The following is a 19,525-nucleotide window of genomic DNA, read 5'->3' on the forward strand; positions in this document are numbered from 1 at the left end:
ATTTTATGGGACGAACCGACACACAGTTGAAAGCGGAGTAACAAGACACGGACACCTCTTTTCCCGCCAGACTCACTCACCGTCAGAGTTTAAATCAGAGGAAAGAATCAATGCTCACAGATGCTTCTCCATCAAATCCCACCCAGATTGAGATGTTTTGCAAAGACAAATTAGTAAAAAACAAAATTTTTAGATGGGAGACTGATTGAAGCATGCCAGAAATCACCTAGTTGTAACTGTAGAGGTGGTTGTAGAGAGGCTGAATCCGAACCCATGCCACACTTTTCAGATTTTCACCTATGGAAAATGTTGGAAGCAGCCCCTTTGTTCCGATTCGCCTCATAAAATCCCGACAAATCAGCACAAACAAATCCACGCCGGCGACTGAAGCAGGATGACGACGTGATCTGTGGTGTAACTCATTCGTTTATTTCATTCCACAAATTTTTCAAAAAAATTACAAAATACTCAAATGGAGAGAGAGAACACAGGACTCACAATTTTTCTTATTATTTCTACTTTTTGTTTTACATTGTGTCATCCCATGGCGACTACTCGTATATACAATAAGCTTCAAGATACCAGTATATATATAAATCTTAGCAGTCAGAATTTACATTCTGCTATTGCCGCTTTGAAACAAGAAGCTAAACCATTGACAACACTTAACATCAAAGGCTTCGGAGACACAAAAAAGAGGGAATCAAAAGGCGAGGCGAGAGGATGACGATGATGATGATGAGGAGAGAGAGAGAGAGAGAGAGAGAGACGAGGAGTGATGGGAAACGGTGAGATGAAGCGACAGGCAGTCTTCAGCGTCAAAGTCCTTTTTTGATAAGTTTGAATTTTGCCGCTGTTAAGATAAAAATATAGTGCTCCATGGGAAAATGGGGTGCAGTCTCTTCAACTGGCTAGACTAAAAAAAAAAAAAAAAAAAAAAAACATAAGAAAAAGCCACAGATGTTTTTTCGTTAACATGTCCATGACAAACAGTCTTAGTGCACGGGAAAATAGCAGAACGAACAAAAACATGGGCTTGTGCACCGATACGACAGGTAACAGTCAGTGGCACACAAACACACGACTCCCGAGCTGCAGGAAGCTGGGCGCGTCTTTAAAAAACATAAAAACAAGGCATACAATGAGAACGTGAACAGAACGGTCCCTTCGCCTCCTGCTGGTCAGCAGAAACCCAGGAGGCGGCACAAAGGGACTCCAGGCAGGTCCTGAACTTCTTCAGCTCATGTGTTGCTTTTTGACGTCTTTTGGCCTACTTCATGCTGTCAGACAGATCCTATGCAAGTGGTTTCCTCATATTCCGTGTGCAGCGGGTCTTGCGCTACTGTTTGAAGGTTAAAAAAGTCCTCCTAGGCTCTGAGATTGAGCAAAATTCAAATCCTGCTCGATTTGAAACAAAAAACTCAAACAAACAGAGAAGGCGCCTCTTTATTTGGCCTGAAATTGGTCCATGTGGTTGAAATTAAAACCGCTCCACTACACACGGCGATGGTGTACCGCTCCCTCCTGCTGATGACACAAATTAAAAAGGATGAGACCATCTTAGCCGAGCTCCAGGATGCTCACTCAGTGCAAAGTTCTCCTTTTCCCGTCCGTCGCCTCTTCAAGTGTTTCAGATCAGTAACTCAACACGCCAACTCTGACAACCCCGCTGCGCGTTACAGCCGATGGATGGATAGATGGATGGATGGATGGATGTGTGGGCGGGTGGATGCGGAGGCGTGCGTAACGGGGGTGGGGGGATTATGGTTTACATACAACAAGCGTATGTGGGACTAAATCTAACACAGTGAGGTCACAACCGAACCGCAACTCTCAGAAACTGCTCGTATAATGCCATGGTGCTCCCCTCTGAAACAAGGGATAATGCTTCAAAACAAGTTATATTGGAGGCTGAAACGACTTGGAGTCCACACCTAGTAATAATAATAATTATAATTATATGTTTATATATACTATTTACAGACTGAAAAACGCCATGCTGTAGCTTTTCTTAAAATTATGAAAAACCTCCAACAATGTATTAAAATAAAGGTTGAATTTAAGATAGCACTTGTTATTTTTTCATAAATGGTCTGACAGGTCTTTATTTTTTTTTCTCCGTTCTTTTTTCTTGATAAGCACAGTGTCTTGTTCTAGCACCTACAAAACATCAGGGAAGCTTGTCATGCAGGAGTCTTGAGGATGTTGTCACTACTGGTTATATACCAAAGAAAGTCAATGTCTTGAAAAATAAAATAATAATAATAATAATAATAATAATAATAATAATAATAATAAAAAAAAAAGAAAATCAAAGGTCCTCAACGGGAACAGAAACTGAAGAAACTCAAAAGATCAGCTCGGCCTGTTCCTGTTCTTCAAGACTGAAGGTGTTCCGAGGTTCGTAAGGAGCCTCCAAGACCGCTGCTTTTGTGACAACTTCCTGTGTCCTGCACTCGTCAGTCGCCGCCTCCCTCCGGTTGGTTACAGCTGCTTGTCGCTCTCCTTCTTCAGTCGGCTGAAACAGAGAGAGGAGTTTTAAAAACGTGGAACGCCTGGTTTACGTTCCAGGCGTTTGGCGCTCATCTGACCTGTAGTAGTCCTCCTGACCAGGAAGTGGCCCGCCGTGCATGTGATGGTGGCCGTGGAGCCACTGCTGCTCCATCGCCAGCCGCTGCAGCTCTGCATGGCCGCTACTCTGCATGGCGTGCATGGCCTGCAGCTGGTGGGCTGCGGACATCTGCGGCGGAAGACCCCCTGGTAGGTCCCGTGGGTACGGAGCACCTGGAGGGACAGCATGCGGTCAGGAGGAGCGCCGGAACACAGGGGTGATGGATTATGGGTAGCCGGCGTCGACAGGGAGGGAGCGCTTACCGAAGACCGGGTGGCGCAGCATCTCGTGTTCGTGCGGCGGCTGGCCCAGGAGAGGGTTGGGGATGGCGCCGGGCGGGTAGGGGAAGCGCGCCAGGTGAGGTCCGGCTGCCAGCGGGTCGACGGCCAGAGGGTGGGCCCCCGAGCCTGGAGGACAGACAAGACATTCACCACCACCTTCTGGGTGTCAGAGTCTTAGGGTCAAGGTACACTCATCACATCATAGTGCATCAGCAGCAGGTCATGCTCTGCTGGTGATGCACGGTTTCATACAGTGGCTCTCCTCTCATGGAGCAAAGCAGCAGCTGCTCTCGCTTGCAATCGTTTAGGTTAATGCGAATATTTGAACATTTTGGCGGTACGGACTTTTATCGCGGTATTTTCTGGTACTATTGTGATCATGATAGAAGTGACAATAACTATTCGTCACTTCTTTTTAGGTAACCGTAGCTGTGAGTGCATGACAGCAAACAGATCTCCACAAACACAAATACTGCTCTCAAGGAAAGTACTATCTGTAACACTTCTTTAGGAAACCAGTCACACAAAGAAGTGTGATTTTTGTCACCAACTGCATATAATTACATTTTCAAACTTATTTATATTTATTGATACTCTCATTGAACAAACTGGAGAAAATAGTAAACCTAACAATCAAAACAATACTGACAGTTTTAGGGGTTTGAAGATTAATTGGACTTTACTGCGACAATAAATCAAAATTCTAATCGCGATATGAAATTTATTATGGTAGATGGTAAATGATATGATAAACGCCCGCCCAGTTTGGGGTAAATTGTTAAAGGTTGAACAGTAAAATTTCCCGGTTAGTCACTGCTTACTGCGATGAGAGGAGTAAAACAAGAATTCACAAAACATCACAACTTCAATACAGAAAATATGACAAATTAATTATCTACTAATAAGGCCTGTAACTCCAGGCCTCCACTGTCCTGCATCTTTTACATGCATCCCTGCTCCAACATGGCTGAATCAAAAGGCTGAATTTGCAGCCGTCCGTTTGGTTCAGGTGTTGGAGCAGAGGTGGATAGTGGCAGTGGAGGCCTGGAGTTGCAGATTCACGTCTTCAGAGCCTTGCAGAAGTATTGCCTCCCCTTAATCTTCTTCACATTTTGTCACATTAGACAACCACAAGCTCCAATAGATTTCATTTGGGGTTTTAGAGGATTGATTTTCAAACCTTTTCATGAATAAATAATAAACCCATAAAATCACATTTTACTGCAAATACAGCAGCATGGCTGCATCTCTATCAGTTTTGCACAATCTACTCAAGTTCAGCTGAGCTGGATGTCTGATAACGACACTTTGCTGGTCTTTCCACAGACTCTCAGTAAGATTTAGGCTTGGACTTTGACTAGGCTAACTCTTCTAATGCATAAAAAAAGCAAAATTAACTATTCAGTTGCGGCTTTGGCTATGTAATAGTTTATCTTCCTTGAATGTAAACCTCAGCCAGAATAGCTGGCAAACTATAATTACCAATTAGGGCAAAGAATGAACAATATGCTTCTCAGATTTTTAATTGTGAGATATTCTGTAAACTACATTTATGTTTCTTCTGCTTCACAGTAAAAAAGCCTAAAATAAATTAAAGCTTGTGGTCATGATGTTACAAAAGGTTTAAGGAGTTTGCAAGGCACTGTAAACTTATCACTGAATATAAATTGACCAAATAACACTGACAAGTTCAATAACTACAAGTACAAGGCATCTTATAAAACATTGCATATTTTATCTAATTATTTTAATAAATCTTATAGATCAAACAGTTTTAACTTCATGGCAAATCATAAAAATCTTTGAGCTAAAACTACAGTATGCAACTTTAAAAAAAAAAAAATACATATTTGTTAAAACCGTCACTGCATCGTAAGAGTACGATATGAGAAACAATCTGTGGAAAAATTGAGTTCTTCTGCCTTTTCCATATAATTCTACTGTCATCTACAAAAATACACTGCTGTCAGAAACAACCAATCAGAGCCAAGGGGAGGGTCTTAGTGCTGTCAATCATCCTTGTGTATGCGCTGCTGCTTGCTCTCTGCTATGCTACAGCTGGTCCACCACAACAGAGGCGAACTACTCAAGCTAGTTAGCATGACCATGACCATGATGGCACATAAAAAGTTTTCCTGCAATGGTAAGTTGTTTCTTCACCATTAACACACTGAGCAGCGCGTACATGGTGTTGATTGACAGCGCTAAGATCCTCCTCCTGGCTCTGATTGGTAGTTTTTGACAGGGAGAAGATCGATCTTTCCACAGATTATCTGTCTCATAGTAAACTGTCACGACATGCTGACAGTTTTAACAAATAACATATTTTTTTACTAAAGCTACATGCTGTAGCTTTAAGCTACCACAGCATGTTAAAATATCAAGTTACCTAAACTTTCCTGATAACATGCTGTAACTATTACAGTAACATTGTTAAATATAAGCAGGGCTTTCGTTCACCTTGGTGGAGAGGGTCCTGCTGATGGAGGTGGAGGTGGGAGTGGATGTGCGAGTGCTGGTGGTGGTGCGGCGTGACGTTGAACATCTGCAGGCGGGCGATGGGGTCGTTGGCCACCGTGGCCATCCGCTCCGCATGAAGCCTCTCTGCTGCCAGCCTCTCTGGGTAAGTCATGTCCGGCCGCAGCTGGGGCCCCGGGAGGCCGAGCCGCTCACGCTCCAACGGGTTCAGGCCCGGATGGAAGGAGGCGAACGGGTGAGGGCCGGCCATGGGGGGCAGGGTGAGGGCCCCGTGCCGGGCGAAGTGCTCCATGGGGTTTGTGGAAGGGTGCAGCGAGTCCATTTCCGGGGGTTTGACTTCGAAGCCCGGTTTCATCCTTTCCCTCAGCTCGCGCTCGCGGATCTCCCTCTCCCGCATTTCCCGCTCCCGCAGCTCCCGCTCCCGCATGGCGGGGTCGGCGTTGTACAGGCCGGGCATGTGGTAGGCCAGCAGCGGGTCGGCGGGGTTGAGCGAGACGAAGAATGGGTGGTTTCTGTTGGTGGGCGACATGACGTGGGGTCTGGCGTACTCGCTGAGGGTGCGCAGCGCAGGAGTGTCGGGGCCGATGTATGGAGGCACCGCTGCGATCGTAGTCGGGGGGCCGTCGAACGGTGGCCGCATGTGGGTGGGGCCGGCCATCTGGGGCTCCCCCATTCTGCTCTCATGAGCAGAACTGGAAGCTTTCTGTGGGGAGAAACAAAACATCTAGGCTAAATGTTTTGTCTAACCTGACGAATAGGATATTTTTCTGTTCATTTAGGAGAAGGGCTCTTCTTCTACGGCTCCTTTGACTTGCAGCGTCCCTCAGGGCTCTAGTCTAGGTACGCTACTTTTTAACCTTTACATTTTGCCTCTGGGGTCCTTTTTTGTAGAAAACATAATATTCCCTTCCTTTGTTTTTGGAGCTTATATTCAAATTTATCAGCCAATTAAACAAGATAGTGTGAGTTATCTTAAACCACTCTTCAAACTGCCTGACTGCCATTAAACTCTGGTTGAAAGTCAGTTTCTTGAATTTAAATGAAAATAAGATTGATGTTTTCAGCTTTGGAAAATGTATAATCCTCCTTTGCTTCTTTCCTGCAGTCAGAAATTTGTGTCTTATCTTTGATAGTGTTTTTAAACTAGACTAAGAGATAAATGTTGTTGTAAAGTCCAGTTTTTTTCCAACTAGACGAATTGCCAAGGTGAAGTCATACGTCCCAGCCAAAGACCTTGAAAAATGGTGATTATTGTAACACTTTCTATGTTGGGCTATATAAATCATGTCTGCATCGCCTACAAACGTCCACAGTGCAGCAGGTCATCATTTAACAACTCTAAAAAACGACAACACATATTTTCGGTTCTGGCTTCTCTTCATTCACTTCCCATTTATTTTAGGATTGATTTTAAGACTATCTTGATATTTTTAAAAGGTAAAAAGCCCCTCATATCTTTGGTCGACCAACCAGTTTCTCGTACATGTTCATAGATCCTGGTTAAAATTCAGAGGTGATTTTGCAATTTGTACTCCTAAACTTCAAAAGGGTCAAAACTATTGAGACTTTTAAACTCTGCTCACTATCTATTTTTATTATTTGGCATTTGATTCAAACAGAGTTTGAGTTTCTTTTATAATAACATTTATGAATTATTTTTGGGTTTAGTTTTAACCTGACTTTTTTCTATTTCTTGCTTCGTTTTATTGGGTTCTGCAGCACTTTGGTCAACATCTGTTGTCTTTACATACTTTTTCAATAAATTGACATTGACAAATAAGATTAAGTACTCACCGCTGCACGCTCCACCTCCTTCTCCCGCTCACGCTCTCTCTCTCGTTCTTTTTCCTTTTCCCTTTCCTTCTCTTCCCTCGCTTTCTGCTCCGCTTCTCGCTTCGCTTTCTCCAGAGCTTCCTCTCTCTTCTTGGCCAGCTTAGACGAGGCCAGCGGAGTGAAGTAGAAATCTGTCCGAGCGCACGAGTTATAACCTCGGTCCAGGTACTTGTAGAACCTGTCGGAAACACAGAACATTTCCGGCTCGTCAATTCGGACCAATCAGAGGCGAGCTACATCTCAATTTTACACTCTGAATGTGACTCTAATGCCCTGTCGTGCATTACAACAGTCCATTATTCAATGAGGAAATAAACTCCCACTGCGGCCACTTTTGCTGCTACGCTGACTCTGAATTAAAATCCTCATTGCTATTCATTGGCAGCCTGAGAGTCACTTAAGCACAAGACAACCACAGATAGTCATATTCAGAAGCCCGAGGTTTGCTCACGTCTCTCTGTAATTAATCTGCCCCAGCTCCATCCTCTGTAATTCTAAACTATCTGCCACCTCCAGGCTAATTGCGGCCTTGGACCGACGTTCTGCTGACCACATCCAATCTGCTGCCTCAAAACGCGGAGCAAGCATTTTTGATTTTGGAGCAAAGCAAACCTGTAACCACATAGGTAAATATTAGCTTATGTACTGGCTGCACCATATTGACTAAACACACATGTGCTGTATTTCAACTGTAAAGATTAACCCACATTTCCTCACGCTGCTCTCTCATCATCGTGATGTCTCCAAAGCTCTGCATCGGTTTTAGGATTTGGGTCACTATAATCTGTCAGCTTTAGGAATCAAGGGCAGTTAAACTTTGTCTGACAAGTCAAATATATGGTGGACAAGCAAAGCATAAATGGGATTGAAAGTGACTGGCCTCTCCCAGCAGCCTCTGCAGTTCTGATATTGTACATTTTGATTGTGATTCTATTGTGGAGCTCAGGATTGTAGGTTGTTTTCTTCCTCTGCAGCTCCGAGTCAACTAACCAGTTCATTTCATAGAGTCATGAATTCCCTAAACAATTTAAAATTTCTTTCCACTAAAGTATTTTCAAGAATAATGAGAGGAAAATAGTCATAAAAATCCCCAGTATAATTTCATATAAATGTGCAATTTTTCCTGATGATTATATTAGATCTTAATTTATATCGATTCTGATCTCCATTTGAGCCGGTTGAGTTTCATTAGATCACTCTTGAGAAACCTCCAGTTATACTAGTTAGCATACATGGGATGGCTACTGGTGTCAAGGCACGCGAGTGTTCATTAGTTTAGGTTTTTAAAACAGCTAACGTATTCCAGCAGAGACAATAGACACATCTCTGCTCTCACACATATATTTTCTAGGCACATAGTGCCATTTTATAGCTCAATAAAGTAATTACAATACCTTCGGTTGTTTTTCAGGAGTTTGCTAATGCTTTATATACCTAACATAACAAAAGAAATTCTGACTTTGTAATTTGAAGCCTTGAAATTGAGCGCCTGTCTCTTTAAGACGCTCCGGCTCTTTCAGATCCTCTGCCTTCAGCATTTAATTACAACAATGATCCTGCAGGAGTTTGCTAATTGCTGCTGCCACTAGTCTGCAGGAGCTCGGCTGGTGAAGGAGCTTTAGCTTTAGATAAATAGGCGGCGCTTTGTGAGGCACCCCAATGGTTGCTATGGAGATTCAAGGATTTCTCAAACATGCATGAATGAATCAAATAAACACTCCATATAAGTTTTTGGTGTTAGAATAATGTTATAACAGGTGATAAAGCAGAAAAAAGTTGATTTTACGTAATACCTCCCTTTATCATACCGGCCTGAAGCTAATTTTTGGTTGTCGAAGTGGTATCAAACGAATCACTGCCAATATGAAACAACAATAACTGCAGAGGTATGAAATGAACACCATTCTCATTCCTCCAAACGTACCGTGCTGACTGGCTGGCGTGGCTGGGCGTATTGACAACAGTGGGCTCTGGGGAGGGGCTTCTCTGCGGGGGAGGCGGGCTCTCTGGCTCCTCAGACTCATCCGGCGGCTCCTCTTTGATGTGTACAGGCGGGACCGCCTGGGAGGGCGGAGCGCAGCTGACCGAGGCAGGGAGTGGCATGGAGATGGAAGAGGTCGGGGCGGAAGAAGAAGAGGGCGGCTGTAAGCCAGGCATAGAGTTCGATGAGGAAGGTGGTGGGCCGCTTGGAGGTAGAGCTGTGCTGAAAGGATGTGAGGAGAACGGGGGCTGTTGTGGCGCCCCGCCGGGATGTGAAGCCACTGACGGAGGGGGCAGAGGCGGCGGCGGGGGAGGCTGGTGGCTGGCTGACGGCGGTAGACTCTGGGACTGGGTGAGAACCGGAGGCTGGGCTGGTGGAGGCTGGAGCTGCTGCCCCCCAGACATCAGCTGGAGGGGCGGGGGGTGTGCTGATGGAGGGTGGTGGTTGGATAAAGAGCTGAGGGGCTTCAGGGCAGGAGGAGGGGGCAGGTTTGAAGGCATCTGAGGGAACGGAGGGACAGAGCCGTGAGGGGGGTGTTTGTGAGACTGTGGGGTGGGCATCTGGGGGATGGGGGTAGTGGGAGGGGGCTTGATGTGAGGCATGGGCATGGATGCAGGGGGCAGAGGTTGCTCTCTGGGAGGCTGGCCTCCGCTCTGAGAGGAAGGCTGAGGACTGTGAGACCTCTGCTGTGATTGGCCAGAAATGGGCGGGGGCGGGACCTGAGAGGCAGCCACAGGGAATCCCTGAGGGGTCATGGCGTGAGGATGTGGCAGAAGAGGAGGTCCTGGCTGTAGTGGATGTGGCATGGGGGGCATGGGGCCATGATGGGGGCTGGGTAATGAAGGAGGCGGGCCAGGGGGCGGAGCCTGAGTCAGAGGCGAATGAGGAGAAGGTAGCCTCTGAGGGTGAAGCGACGCCCCGGCCTGGATGAGAGACATCGGGTTGGTCTGGGGCAGCGGCTGAGGAGGTAGAGAGGTGGAGGCGGCAGTAGGCGCCACCTGCGGAGGCAGAGAGGGGGCTGAGGCGGTGGGAGGAACAGGTGCTGAGGAGGCAACTGAGGAGCCCGGTTGACACTGGATGACCGGCGGATGCTGGCTCTGCAGGAGCTGCTGCTGCTGGGCCGAGGAGTCCGAGTCGCTCTCATTGTCACGGGGACTGGGGATGCTGGGGGAGGAGCTCCGGTTGTCCTGGTCAATGTCTTTCGGATCGCTGCTGAGCTCCTCGTTGATGCTCCGCCCATCGGAGCTCTCGCCCTCCCCTTCTCCCTCCCCGTCACATTCAGAGGGCGAATCCGGCCGGGTGAGCTCCTGTGAGACACAGAGGAGCATCGGATGAAGCTCATCGTAAGAAACCTCAAGAAGCTTCAAAAAGAAACAAATATGGAAGATCGAACAACAGAATTTATGGCGGCAAAGCTCTGATGTGAAACTCAGATCCCATTTTATTTTTAGAGAACAGGCTTGATAAATCCACTCCTGTAATAGATACACGTTATTATTTTAGATCAAGTTTTAATTTTGTGTATTTTTATATATTTCTTTGTATTTCTTACTATTTAATTCTTGTTTATCATGATGCACATGTGTATGGTTTATGATGTTGTGACTAAAAGTTTTGTAAAATAGGAATCAATTAAGACAAAATTTAAAAAAAAAACAAGCTAACCGCTACAGCACCAGACTTAGAACAACACAAACCCAGACTCACCTGTGTCTTGGACTTTTTGGCCCTTTCAGGTTCCTCTGTGTCCGAAGCTCCCTTCTCTCGTTGCCGTTTGGCGCTCTTAATAGGTGACGGCGCTTCCTCTTTAATCTTCTGCAAAGCAGCGGCGCCATTAGCGGACACAGTTGCAGAGCAAAAATGCTTTTTGATGCATTTATGTGATGTTTACCTTGCTCGTCTTTTTCATGGAGTCTGTCTTGCTGTCGGTGCTGTCAGTACTTGCTGCGCTAGGCGAAGTGCGGCCGCTGGAGCGCAGATCCTCGTTGGTAGGCGAGGCTCGGCCATCAGGACTGACTGTCTGCTTCTTACGACCACTGCGTAGCGTTGACATCTGTGATCAGAGTCGAGACAAAGGGTGTTAGGCCTCCACGTAAAACGACATTAAAAGTTGACTTCTTACAGATTTTTATGTCCCAAACTCAAAATCACTCCAGACTCACTAGCAAAGATAAACACTATAGTTCACTAGCAACATACAGATTTGTGTAAATTTCTACATAGAATGGACCTGTAAAACCCCAAGACTGTAAGGCTGAATGAATAAAAGAATGACGGATGCATGAATGGGTAGAAAATTACAACTCTCAAACAGTGGAAAATGGAATGAAGTCTGAAAATACAAAAAATTGCCCAAGCTTGCATTATTTTTTCATATTTACCTAATATAATTCCTTGAACAGGTTAGGCTATGTGCTATACAAAACATGTTCATTACATTTTTCACTTCAAATTAAAATGCTGTTAGCCGTTTACACTTGAAAATGGCTGCAAACAGATGCACAGTTATACAACTGTACATCTTTGAAAAGCAGAAGTGGAGCCTCCTGTGCAACCAACAAGAATGCAGCAAGTGGTTTCTGGATGGTAAGTCATCATCAAAACTGTTCTTTTCTAGCAGCCATTGTACAGAGAAAACAATGGTAAAAGTGGTTGCTAGGTGATGGGCAGGGCTCGGCAGGTGTTGCTAGGTAACAGCACAGTGCCTGTCGTTTGTGATTCAACAACAGAGGTTTCTATAACACCTAATTTTCCAGACACCAAAAAAGCATAAACTTATTGTCAAAATCAGCTGGATTGTTTTTTAAGCACTTGGGCTGCTTTTACAATCAGCTAAAGTACATAAATGGGCAAAAAGTGAATTTTGCATAATAAGTCCCCTCCAAATTAATGTCCATACATTTCCAGAATGCACAGAACTCTGAATATAATAAAAAGCTATTTTCCTGTACTATTTATTTATTGTCAACAGGTCCTGTAGTCTAGCTGCTCATTTCTCCAGGGAAACAGTCAGAAGATTTGTTTTGTGAAGGTGAGAATAGGTGGATGGGTGTGGGGAGCGAGTGTTGGCGCACCGAGCCTCGGTTCCGTCGAGTCCTCATGCTATGCTTCCCGCCGAGGCCATCCTCTTCCTCTTTGACGGGTTTGAACATAAATGGTGGCGGGTCCACGGGCTTCTCGATGGGGGGCAGCTCCCCGTACTTCTTGAAGTGGATGCGGCAGTCGGTGCACAGCAAGATGTTCTCCCGGCCCCCGTGGTGCCAGTCCTTGGAGGCTGAGGAAACCCATTTACAGTTGTGAAATAAGACACTCTCATGGGGAGGGGGGGACGCGAAAGGAATAAACAACACACCGCAATAAACAGACAACTACAGAACACAAGGAAGCGCCTTGAGCAACGTCTGACTTTACATTTCCAGTGCTATAGCCTGCACCTAAATTGTCAGTGATTTATTATTCTGTGTTAACAAGGTGAGGCGAGACGTATTAGCCACCCGTGTGATGGCAACCTTAGACTGTTCAGCTGGCAGCCCGGTTCTGGGAGCCAGCTGTGTGGAAAAAAAGAGAGGGAAGGATAATGAGGTGGAGAGAGTGAACGAGCTGTGGGCTCATGTCTGATTTGATCAAATTAGTCCTGACATCCTCTGATGCCCATCTGTCACACGGCTCTGTGTTGGGGTGGGATCACACGGATCCCGGGACAGAGCAGGAATAGCAAACCGAGTCCAAATGATGAGCAGTGTGCTGAAGTGGTTTCATGTGGTTTGCTTACTGGTGGTGAAGCAGTGGCGGCAGGCGTAGCCCTTCAGCTCCTGTTCGCTGTCTTCACTGTCAAAGTCATCTTCGCTGGCGGAGCTCAGGTCCACTGGAAGAGAGACAAATGCATCACATTTTCACACTGGAAGATCCAGGATACGCGTTCGTCTCAATGTAATCTGCCACATTCAAAAGTATTCACACGCCTCGACAACCACAATACTTCAGCGTACACAACTGTTGGTTTATGCAACACAGAAACAACAAGTAGGGCATAATCGTGAAGTGAAAGGAAGAGGATGCTGTGGTGTACGTTTGCATTTACCATGTAGATCCACCTCTAGTTGCCATTTCAGCTGCAAGTCGTTTGGGGTTTGTCTCTACAAGCTTTGCATGTTTACAGACTGGAATATTTTGCCGTTCTTCCTTGTAAGAGTTCCAGATTGCTTGGCGGCATCAGTGAATAGTAATTTTCATAGATTCTTTACAAAGATTCTCAGGTGAATTTAGTGATTAGTTTAAGTCTAAACTAATCACAACACAGGAATATAGTTAGATATAAAAACCACAACACGCCTGTTACTGCTAAACCAACAGCTTCCCCACAGCTGGACTGTGCCACCATCAGAGTTGGGCATTAACTTGTTACATTTACTCAGTAACATGTATAAATATATATTATATAATACATAATATATAAATATATTCCTAAAAATACTTTTAGGAATATATTTACTCTGCTAAACTTTACTAATAGTTTCAACATATTCTTCCACCCAAGCTGTGAATCTCTGCACTTCCTCTAGAGTTTTAAAGTTGTAATTGCTTCGATTTAGTAGTTTTAAATACATTGTTCTATATCTCTTTTTGATCATTTTATTGTATTTACTGTTGACCTCAACCTTTCATTTAAATCACCTGTTAACTATTCTTCTATGGAGGTTGTTGTTTATTAGCCTTGGCTATAAAAACTATGATGAAGGTATAAGATCGTGTTGATATACATTTCTTGTCTGTACCAAATAAGCAATCTTTTTTTTTTTTTTTTATAAAGTGCGTCCTGACTGCTGCTCTGATTATTTCTCCACCTCCTGACTTGTCACTTTAGGTGGGCAGCCATGTCTTGACAGGTTTGCAGTCGTTTCATACCATTTTCATTTTTTTTATTATGATAGGGCAGAGTTCTGATTTGTACCGATAATAAATTACACGGGTTATCTCTGTTTACTAATTGGTGACTCATGAAGGCAATGGGCTTAAAATTTTATTTATGCGTTAGTAAAGGGTTAAGAGTAAAATAAGAATCTGAACATAAACTCAGATTCTTAGTTGTGGAAAATAATTTTCTTCCTTCCACTTTGGTCCACCCTTTTGCACTTTGCCTGTCACATAAAATCCTATTGAAATATCTTGAAGACTGTGGCTGTGACCTGACAAACGAACAAGATTTCAAGGGGGTGTGAATACTTTTGAGAGGGAGAGTAACTGGGGTGTGTATACGCACAGAACTCGCTTGAGGGTGGGCGTGAGGGGGTGTTGACAGGAGTTGAAGCAGTTCGTGTTTTGATGCGGCGGAAGACAGGCTGGCGGCGGTGTCTCCTGTGGGCTCGGCAGCTGGCTGCCTCCGGTGTCTTCTTCCAATAATAGTAGAAAGTAATCAAGTCCCCCTGAAAGAGAGCAGTTAACACCATCAAAAGAGTCGCTCAGGCATTCTGTGTTTTGGCTGCATAAAGGTGTCTGGATCAAAAACGTTTTGAGTCGACTTGCTAAAGAATCTGCGTTAACTAAAACTGGAGTAAATACAGCGTTTGGGAGCGAAGGGCTGCGGCGCAGGTCAGTCCATGTCGGGATTTGTAGGTGCCTGAGGCATGTTTGTGCTGCAGCCCTGTCTGTCCCTGGATTAAGCAAGGAGGCTCGCTGAATGCGGGGATATTAGGATCAGTGCTTTGGTGGCTGCCTGGGTGGCAGGAGGTTGAATGGGAACAAAAGAACATGTCAGGCAGCGCTTTGGCGCTACAAATAGGGAGTGAAATGGCTCCTCGCCCCTTCGCTGGAAGAGTCAATTGAACTTTAATCAAACATTCGGTGGGGTGCACTTGCCAGCGAGCCGGGCGGATAAATCCCACGCACAAAAGGCCGCCAGGAAATCAATACCCGACTGAAACATTTACACATGCAATCATGGATCAGAAAGCACTTTGCTGCATATTAACATCTGTTTTGCAATATCGCAATAACGCATAACAAAGCTTTGGAAAGTGCTGAGTGAAGTAGTTAAAACAACCTTTCTTACCAACCATAAACTAACTAGTGGAATATCAGGATGGCAAATTCATGAAGTCATGGTATGTGATTGTTTAGTGAGCAGTAAGTCACCTGTAATCTTTAAAGCCCAGAGGGCAGCCATCTACAGGCGGCGGTCTGTTAAACTGCTGTTCGACAAAGCTCCCCGGGTTTAATGGCTATTGACTGTTTTCCTTCCCGCTTCAGCTGCAAAACTTGACATAAATTAGTCAGCCCGTTGCTCTCTGAAATGCATTAACGGCTTTTCAGCAGTAGCGCCACGTCGTCTGTAAAAATTTGCCAAAAACAAAGAGGTGGGAAAACCAATTTGGTAAAAATTTATGTTTATAAAAGTATTTAACTGACACAAAGCCAGCTGTTCAAAAGCATCGCATGTTGGACTAAAAGGAAACAAAAGGTCTGCAGTTGCTTTAATTTCTTATCGTCAAAGAAGTCTGCTTGAGGCTTGTAGCTGTTGGCTGTTAAAATACAAGAAAGAAGCTTTTTTATTTCAACAAGTCATTTAGGTTCAACATTAAGGAGCAAGCTTGGTTTTACTGAATTGCTGCTTTGATTGGTAGTTGTGGGAAACTCAGTGGGATTTAGGCCAGTTAATGAGATCTCTCTTCATGTGGTTCTTAGGGGAAATTCATATCTACCAGAAACAGTAGGGACTCCCATTTTATCAGGCAAAGCAGCACTGGAAAGTATTTACTGAAGAGTGTTGGGCTCTAGCGGAACCTGCTAGAATTTCAGAGGAAATCAAGGTGCTGCAAAACACATGCAAGAGTTTCCTTCACATCTTCACTAAACTCCAGTCTGGTTCTCTATGCTGATGACAAATAAAGATGCTCTAGCAGATATTTTAACAGTGGCAGGACTAAGGCTGGTGCAATAAACAATAAATTAATCAATCAATTAATAGCATGATAAATTAAAACGAGGTTGATAATTTCCATTTCCATGGAAGATTGTTATTTTCATGTCTCTCTTTTTCTACCAAAGACTTGATGAAAAAGGCTTCAGTGTAGTGCATTGGTCTCTACTAGCCCCTTTTGTGAAAAGCAATTTTGTTTCCAGAGTCTTTAGTATACATTTTATTTGTCTTTTTTTTATTTTGTTTATTTATTTTGGATATTTAAAATGTCTTCCAGTTCCAATGTGAAATTACTGATCTTTGAGAGTGTGTGTTTGCATTATTAGGCCTCTACCACTACATCACTTGAAAATGGTGTCAAAACACCAATATCATCCTTTATCAAAATAACTTCTGGGGCAATTTATTGTTCAGCAAAATTTGATATCTTGACAGGCCTAAGAAGGACTATAAATTTGAAATCTACAAAGATGACACTGGATGGTTGGACGGACGGATGCTTATGATGGATGGACAACCATATGTTTTAATAAATAACTGGTTGAATGCCTGGACACATGATGAACAAAATGATGTATGTATTGCTGAATAATGGACAGATGGAGGGACGGTTGTGGACAAACGCAAGGATAACAAATAAATCGATAGACAGATGGATGGACAGACTGACAATGACAGATGGATGGACAAGTGGCTGAAGAAACGGATTAAACTTTCAGAAAATTGGATAAGGAATAAGGCCTGGAAACACAAATATTTGTCCATCTTCGAGGTTCTGTCTCAATAGTTGGATCAAATTCCACATTAGCTTGTGTACGAAACCAGCTGAAGGGGAGGCCATCTTGAAAAGTTGGGCCAATTCCACTCGCAAAATTTGCATGAATAAAAAGAAGCTGTCTTGGATAAATAAAATGAACGGCCAACTCAAAACAACATGGATTTCCTTCTCTCACTCCATAAAAGCAGGAAGCTAACGATAATTCCTGTCCGCTCCCTGAAAGCCGTGCTGTTTGTGCAACCATTTCAGGCGGTTACGGGGCGCGCCGGTCGTTTCCTGTGCGCCTCCCTCCTCAACCTGGCCGGGGCCAGCTGGAAAGGCAGGCCGCAGGTGCGAACTGAGGGAAAGCAGGCGTCCTGATGTGAAATCTAATTGAAATGTGCAGATCAAAAGTGTGGAGCGGTGCCGTGCGCTGGCTTTGCTCTGTGCTTAATGACTGTTCTCAGCGGTGCGCCGCTGCCTCCTCGCTGCGGGCTGACAACCACACGGCCTCAGCACCGGCTTGGCAGACACAGAGAAAGGTCACCCTGCCTCTCCATCACTTGCACTGTGTCAAGTACCATTACATTAGGGCGAGCCTAATGAAAACATTAACTCAGGCTTTTGAACGAGAATTAACAGGTGCACTGATGAGCCGCTGCAGCCGGATGGAAATGAAAACAGAGCTACAAAGGAGGCGGATTAATAACGTCTTGATGAATTTAAGCAACCGAGAGCCGGTTTTGATGAGGTAGGACGGCTAAAGTGGAGTAAAAGCCAGAGAGATAATCCTCTCTGTGCGGTTCTAAAACAACCACTTTCAATGAGTCATTGTAAACAAAGGATATTGATCGTGAGACATAACAGGTTCAACATGCAGCCAAGTTCTACAATATGCGAGATAAAAGCAGCTGAAGATGAACACAACATTACTGCAGCTGAGGGAAGCTTTGCGCTGTAAATTAGTGTCAAAGGGAGACAGACAGATTACCTCTCAGGCTGCCTGCATGTCAAATTTAGGCCCTCTGAAGCTTCAGTCGCGTCTCTCACGCCGACTGTGTGCTTTTCTCCATCAAAGACACTTTGTCATGCTGCCGTAGGCAGCACTTTAACTTTCATTACCTTCTGTTTCTACCCCCATGATCGGACGTCTGGGCTGCCAGTTAGGCGCTTAAAAGTGAAATTAATACCAAAAAAGCTGAAAACTCCATAAATTACATTCACGTGAATCTACTAACCAAAATTATGAAGGTATTTGAGCAAAACCTCGACAGGTCGTGGCTTTCGCTTAATAATTTTCTCAGACTCTGCCGAGTCGCTGTACAACGGCACAGACCTTGCTGTTGCTGCTCTGCAGAACATGAGATAGTGACAACATAAGCTCAGCATTATAAGGCCTTTTAGACCGCTTCCATCGGCAGGAGCTTTCTGGCTGCTGGATTATCCGACAAGCAAAGGGCTTACCCCTCTTATCACGACACTCAGAGCTTCCAGGGCAGTTATTGCCACTTAAAATAGGAAGCTGCACACAAATACAAGAGTGTGAAATAGATTTAAAGTTGGAGACCATGTGCTAAAACATTTTATCAAAGTTCTGGGATGGCCAGGAAGCAGGTCTGGGCTTTCAAATTATACATTACATTAGCGAGGAAAATGTTTTCTTGAATTCAGGAATGGCCATCTATGACTTTTTCTAAAACATTTTGAACATGAACTACTTTCATTTCAAACTTGGAAACAATTATTCATTCTTCCTAATGGACCTGCTGGCTTAAAAGTGAATCTCTGCAGCTCACACGCCTCTCTTGTTGCACTCGGTCAGCTGCTATCTTTCAACTTGCCGACCCGGACATTTCCGGTCCCTCTCAGTGGCAACAGCACAGATTTCCAAAAGAGCTTTAGCATGTTCCATGAGAGGTAGAGGCTGAAAATGTAATAGTATGTAACAGAACAGATACACAAAACATCTGATATTTCAGTATTTGTATTATAATACATCAGACATTTTCTTTCAGGTACTCCACAACTCTACCAGGAATCAATTTCTGACTTCTCCTAATATATTTCTCAACACATTCTTCAAATTAAGGATTTTCACATGTAGATTTTTCTTTGTTGTCTATGCAAAATTCAAGTCATTGGTCAGAGTAACAGGCAAAACAGAGCGCCAAACAGCTCTAATTATTTATTCAAACAGTAACTCTGAATAATTGTTGTGTACAGGCATTAAATGGTGCCGTTTAGTTCCATAAAACACAGATTTCAACCCTGGGATTTGCAGTAAAACAAAAACCTGCCATTGTGTCTCAGTCTCCACCAGTTGGACCATATTTCACTGGTTTTATATTCCTGACGAGTTAACACATGTTGAATTCATGTGCTGCCATCTATGACAGCTGACATAATTAATCTAGACGCAGCAGCTCTGAAATGGCTTCAGTAATGCACAGATGTACTGATATGCTAATTAGCCATGTGCTGCGGCTATAACCGATATAAAACAGATCAGGAGCCGTCGTCAATAAACCACATGAACCAAAACTACCTTCCTTGATTAAACATTAGGATTTTTTATTTTTATGTCAAATATCTGTCCTTGTAAGGGTGCAAACATGTTTTATAGATAAAAAACATGTTTTATAGATGAAACATACAGACTAAGTTTATT

At 44.1% G+C, this 19,525-nt stretch overlaps 1 protein-coding gene across 4 annotated transcripts in view; it reads right to left on the reverse strand.

The window, feature by feature from the left end:
- Positions 1 to 408: 408 nt before the first annotated feature.
- Positions 409 to 19,525, reverse strand: part of rere (arginine-glutamic acid dipeptide repeats) — a 177,258-nt gene continuing 158,141 nt past the window's right edge. For 3 of the 4 annotated variants that reach the window (XM_023331958.1, XM_023331911.1, XM_023332085.1), the window contains 11 exons: positions 14,445 to 14,607; positions 12,957 to 13,049; positions 12,259 to 12,458; positions 11,076 to 11,237; positions 10,892 to 10,999; positions 9,128 to 10,491; positions 7,165 to 7,381; positions 5,353 to 6,073; positions 2,875 to 3,048; positions 2,592 to 2,784; positions 409 to 2,518 (listed from right to left, as the gene is read on the reverse strand). In XM_023331958.1, the coding sequence (XP_023187726.1) occupies positions 2,485 to 2,518; positions 2,592 to 2,784; positions 2,875 to 3,048; positions 5,353 to 6,073; positions 7,165 to 7,381; positions 9,128 to 10,491; positions 10,892 to 10,999; positions 11,076 to 11,237; positions 12,259 to 12,458; positions 12,957 to 13,049; positions 14,445 to 14,607 (3,429 nt within the window). In that variant the 3' untranslated portion in view covers positions 409 to 2,484. The remainder of the gene's footprint in view (positions 2,519 to 2,591; positions 2,785 to 2,874; positions 3,049 to 5,352; positions 6,074 to 7,164; positions 7,382 to 9,127; positions 10,492 to 10,891; positions 11,000 to 11,075; positions 11,238 to 12,258; positions 12,459 to 12,956; positions 13,050 to 14,444; positions 14,608 to 19,525) is intronic. The other variant, XM_023332018.1, reaches the window with a different exon arrangement.

Source organism: Xiphophorus maculatus, chromosome 1 (genome assembly GCF_002775205.1).
Source record: "Xiphophorus maculatus strain JP 163 A chromosome 1, X_maculatus-5.0-male, whole genome shotgun sequence".
Lineage (NCBI taxonomy): Eukaryota > Metazoa > Chordata > Actinopteri > Cyprinodontiformes > Poeciliidae > Xiphophorus > Xiphophorus maculatus.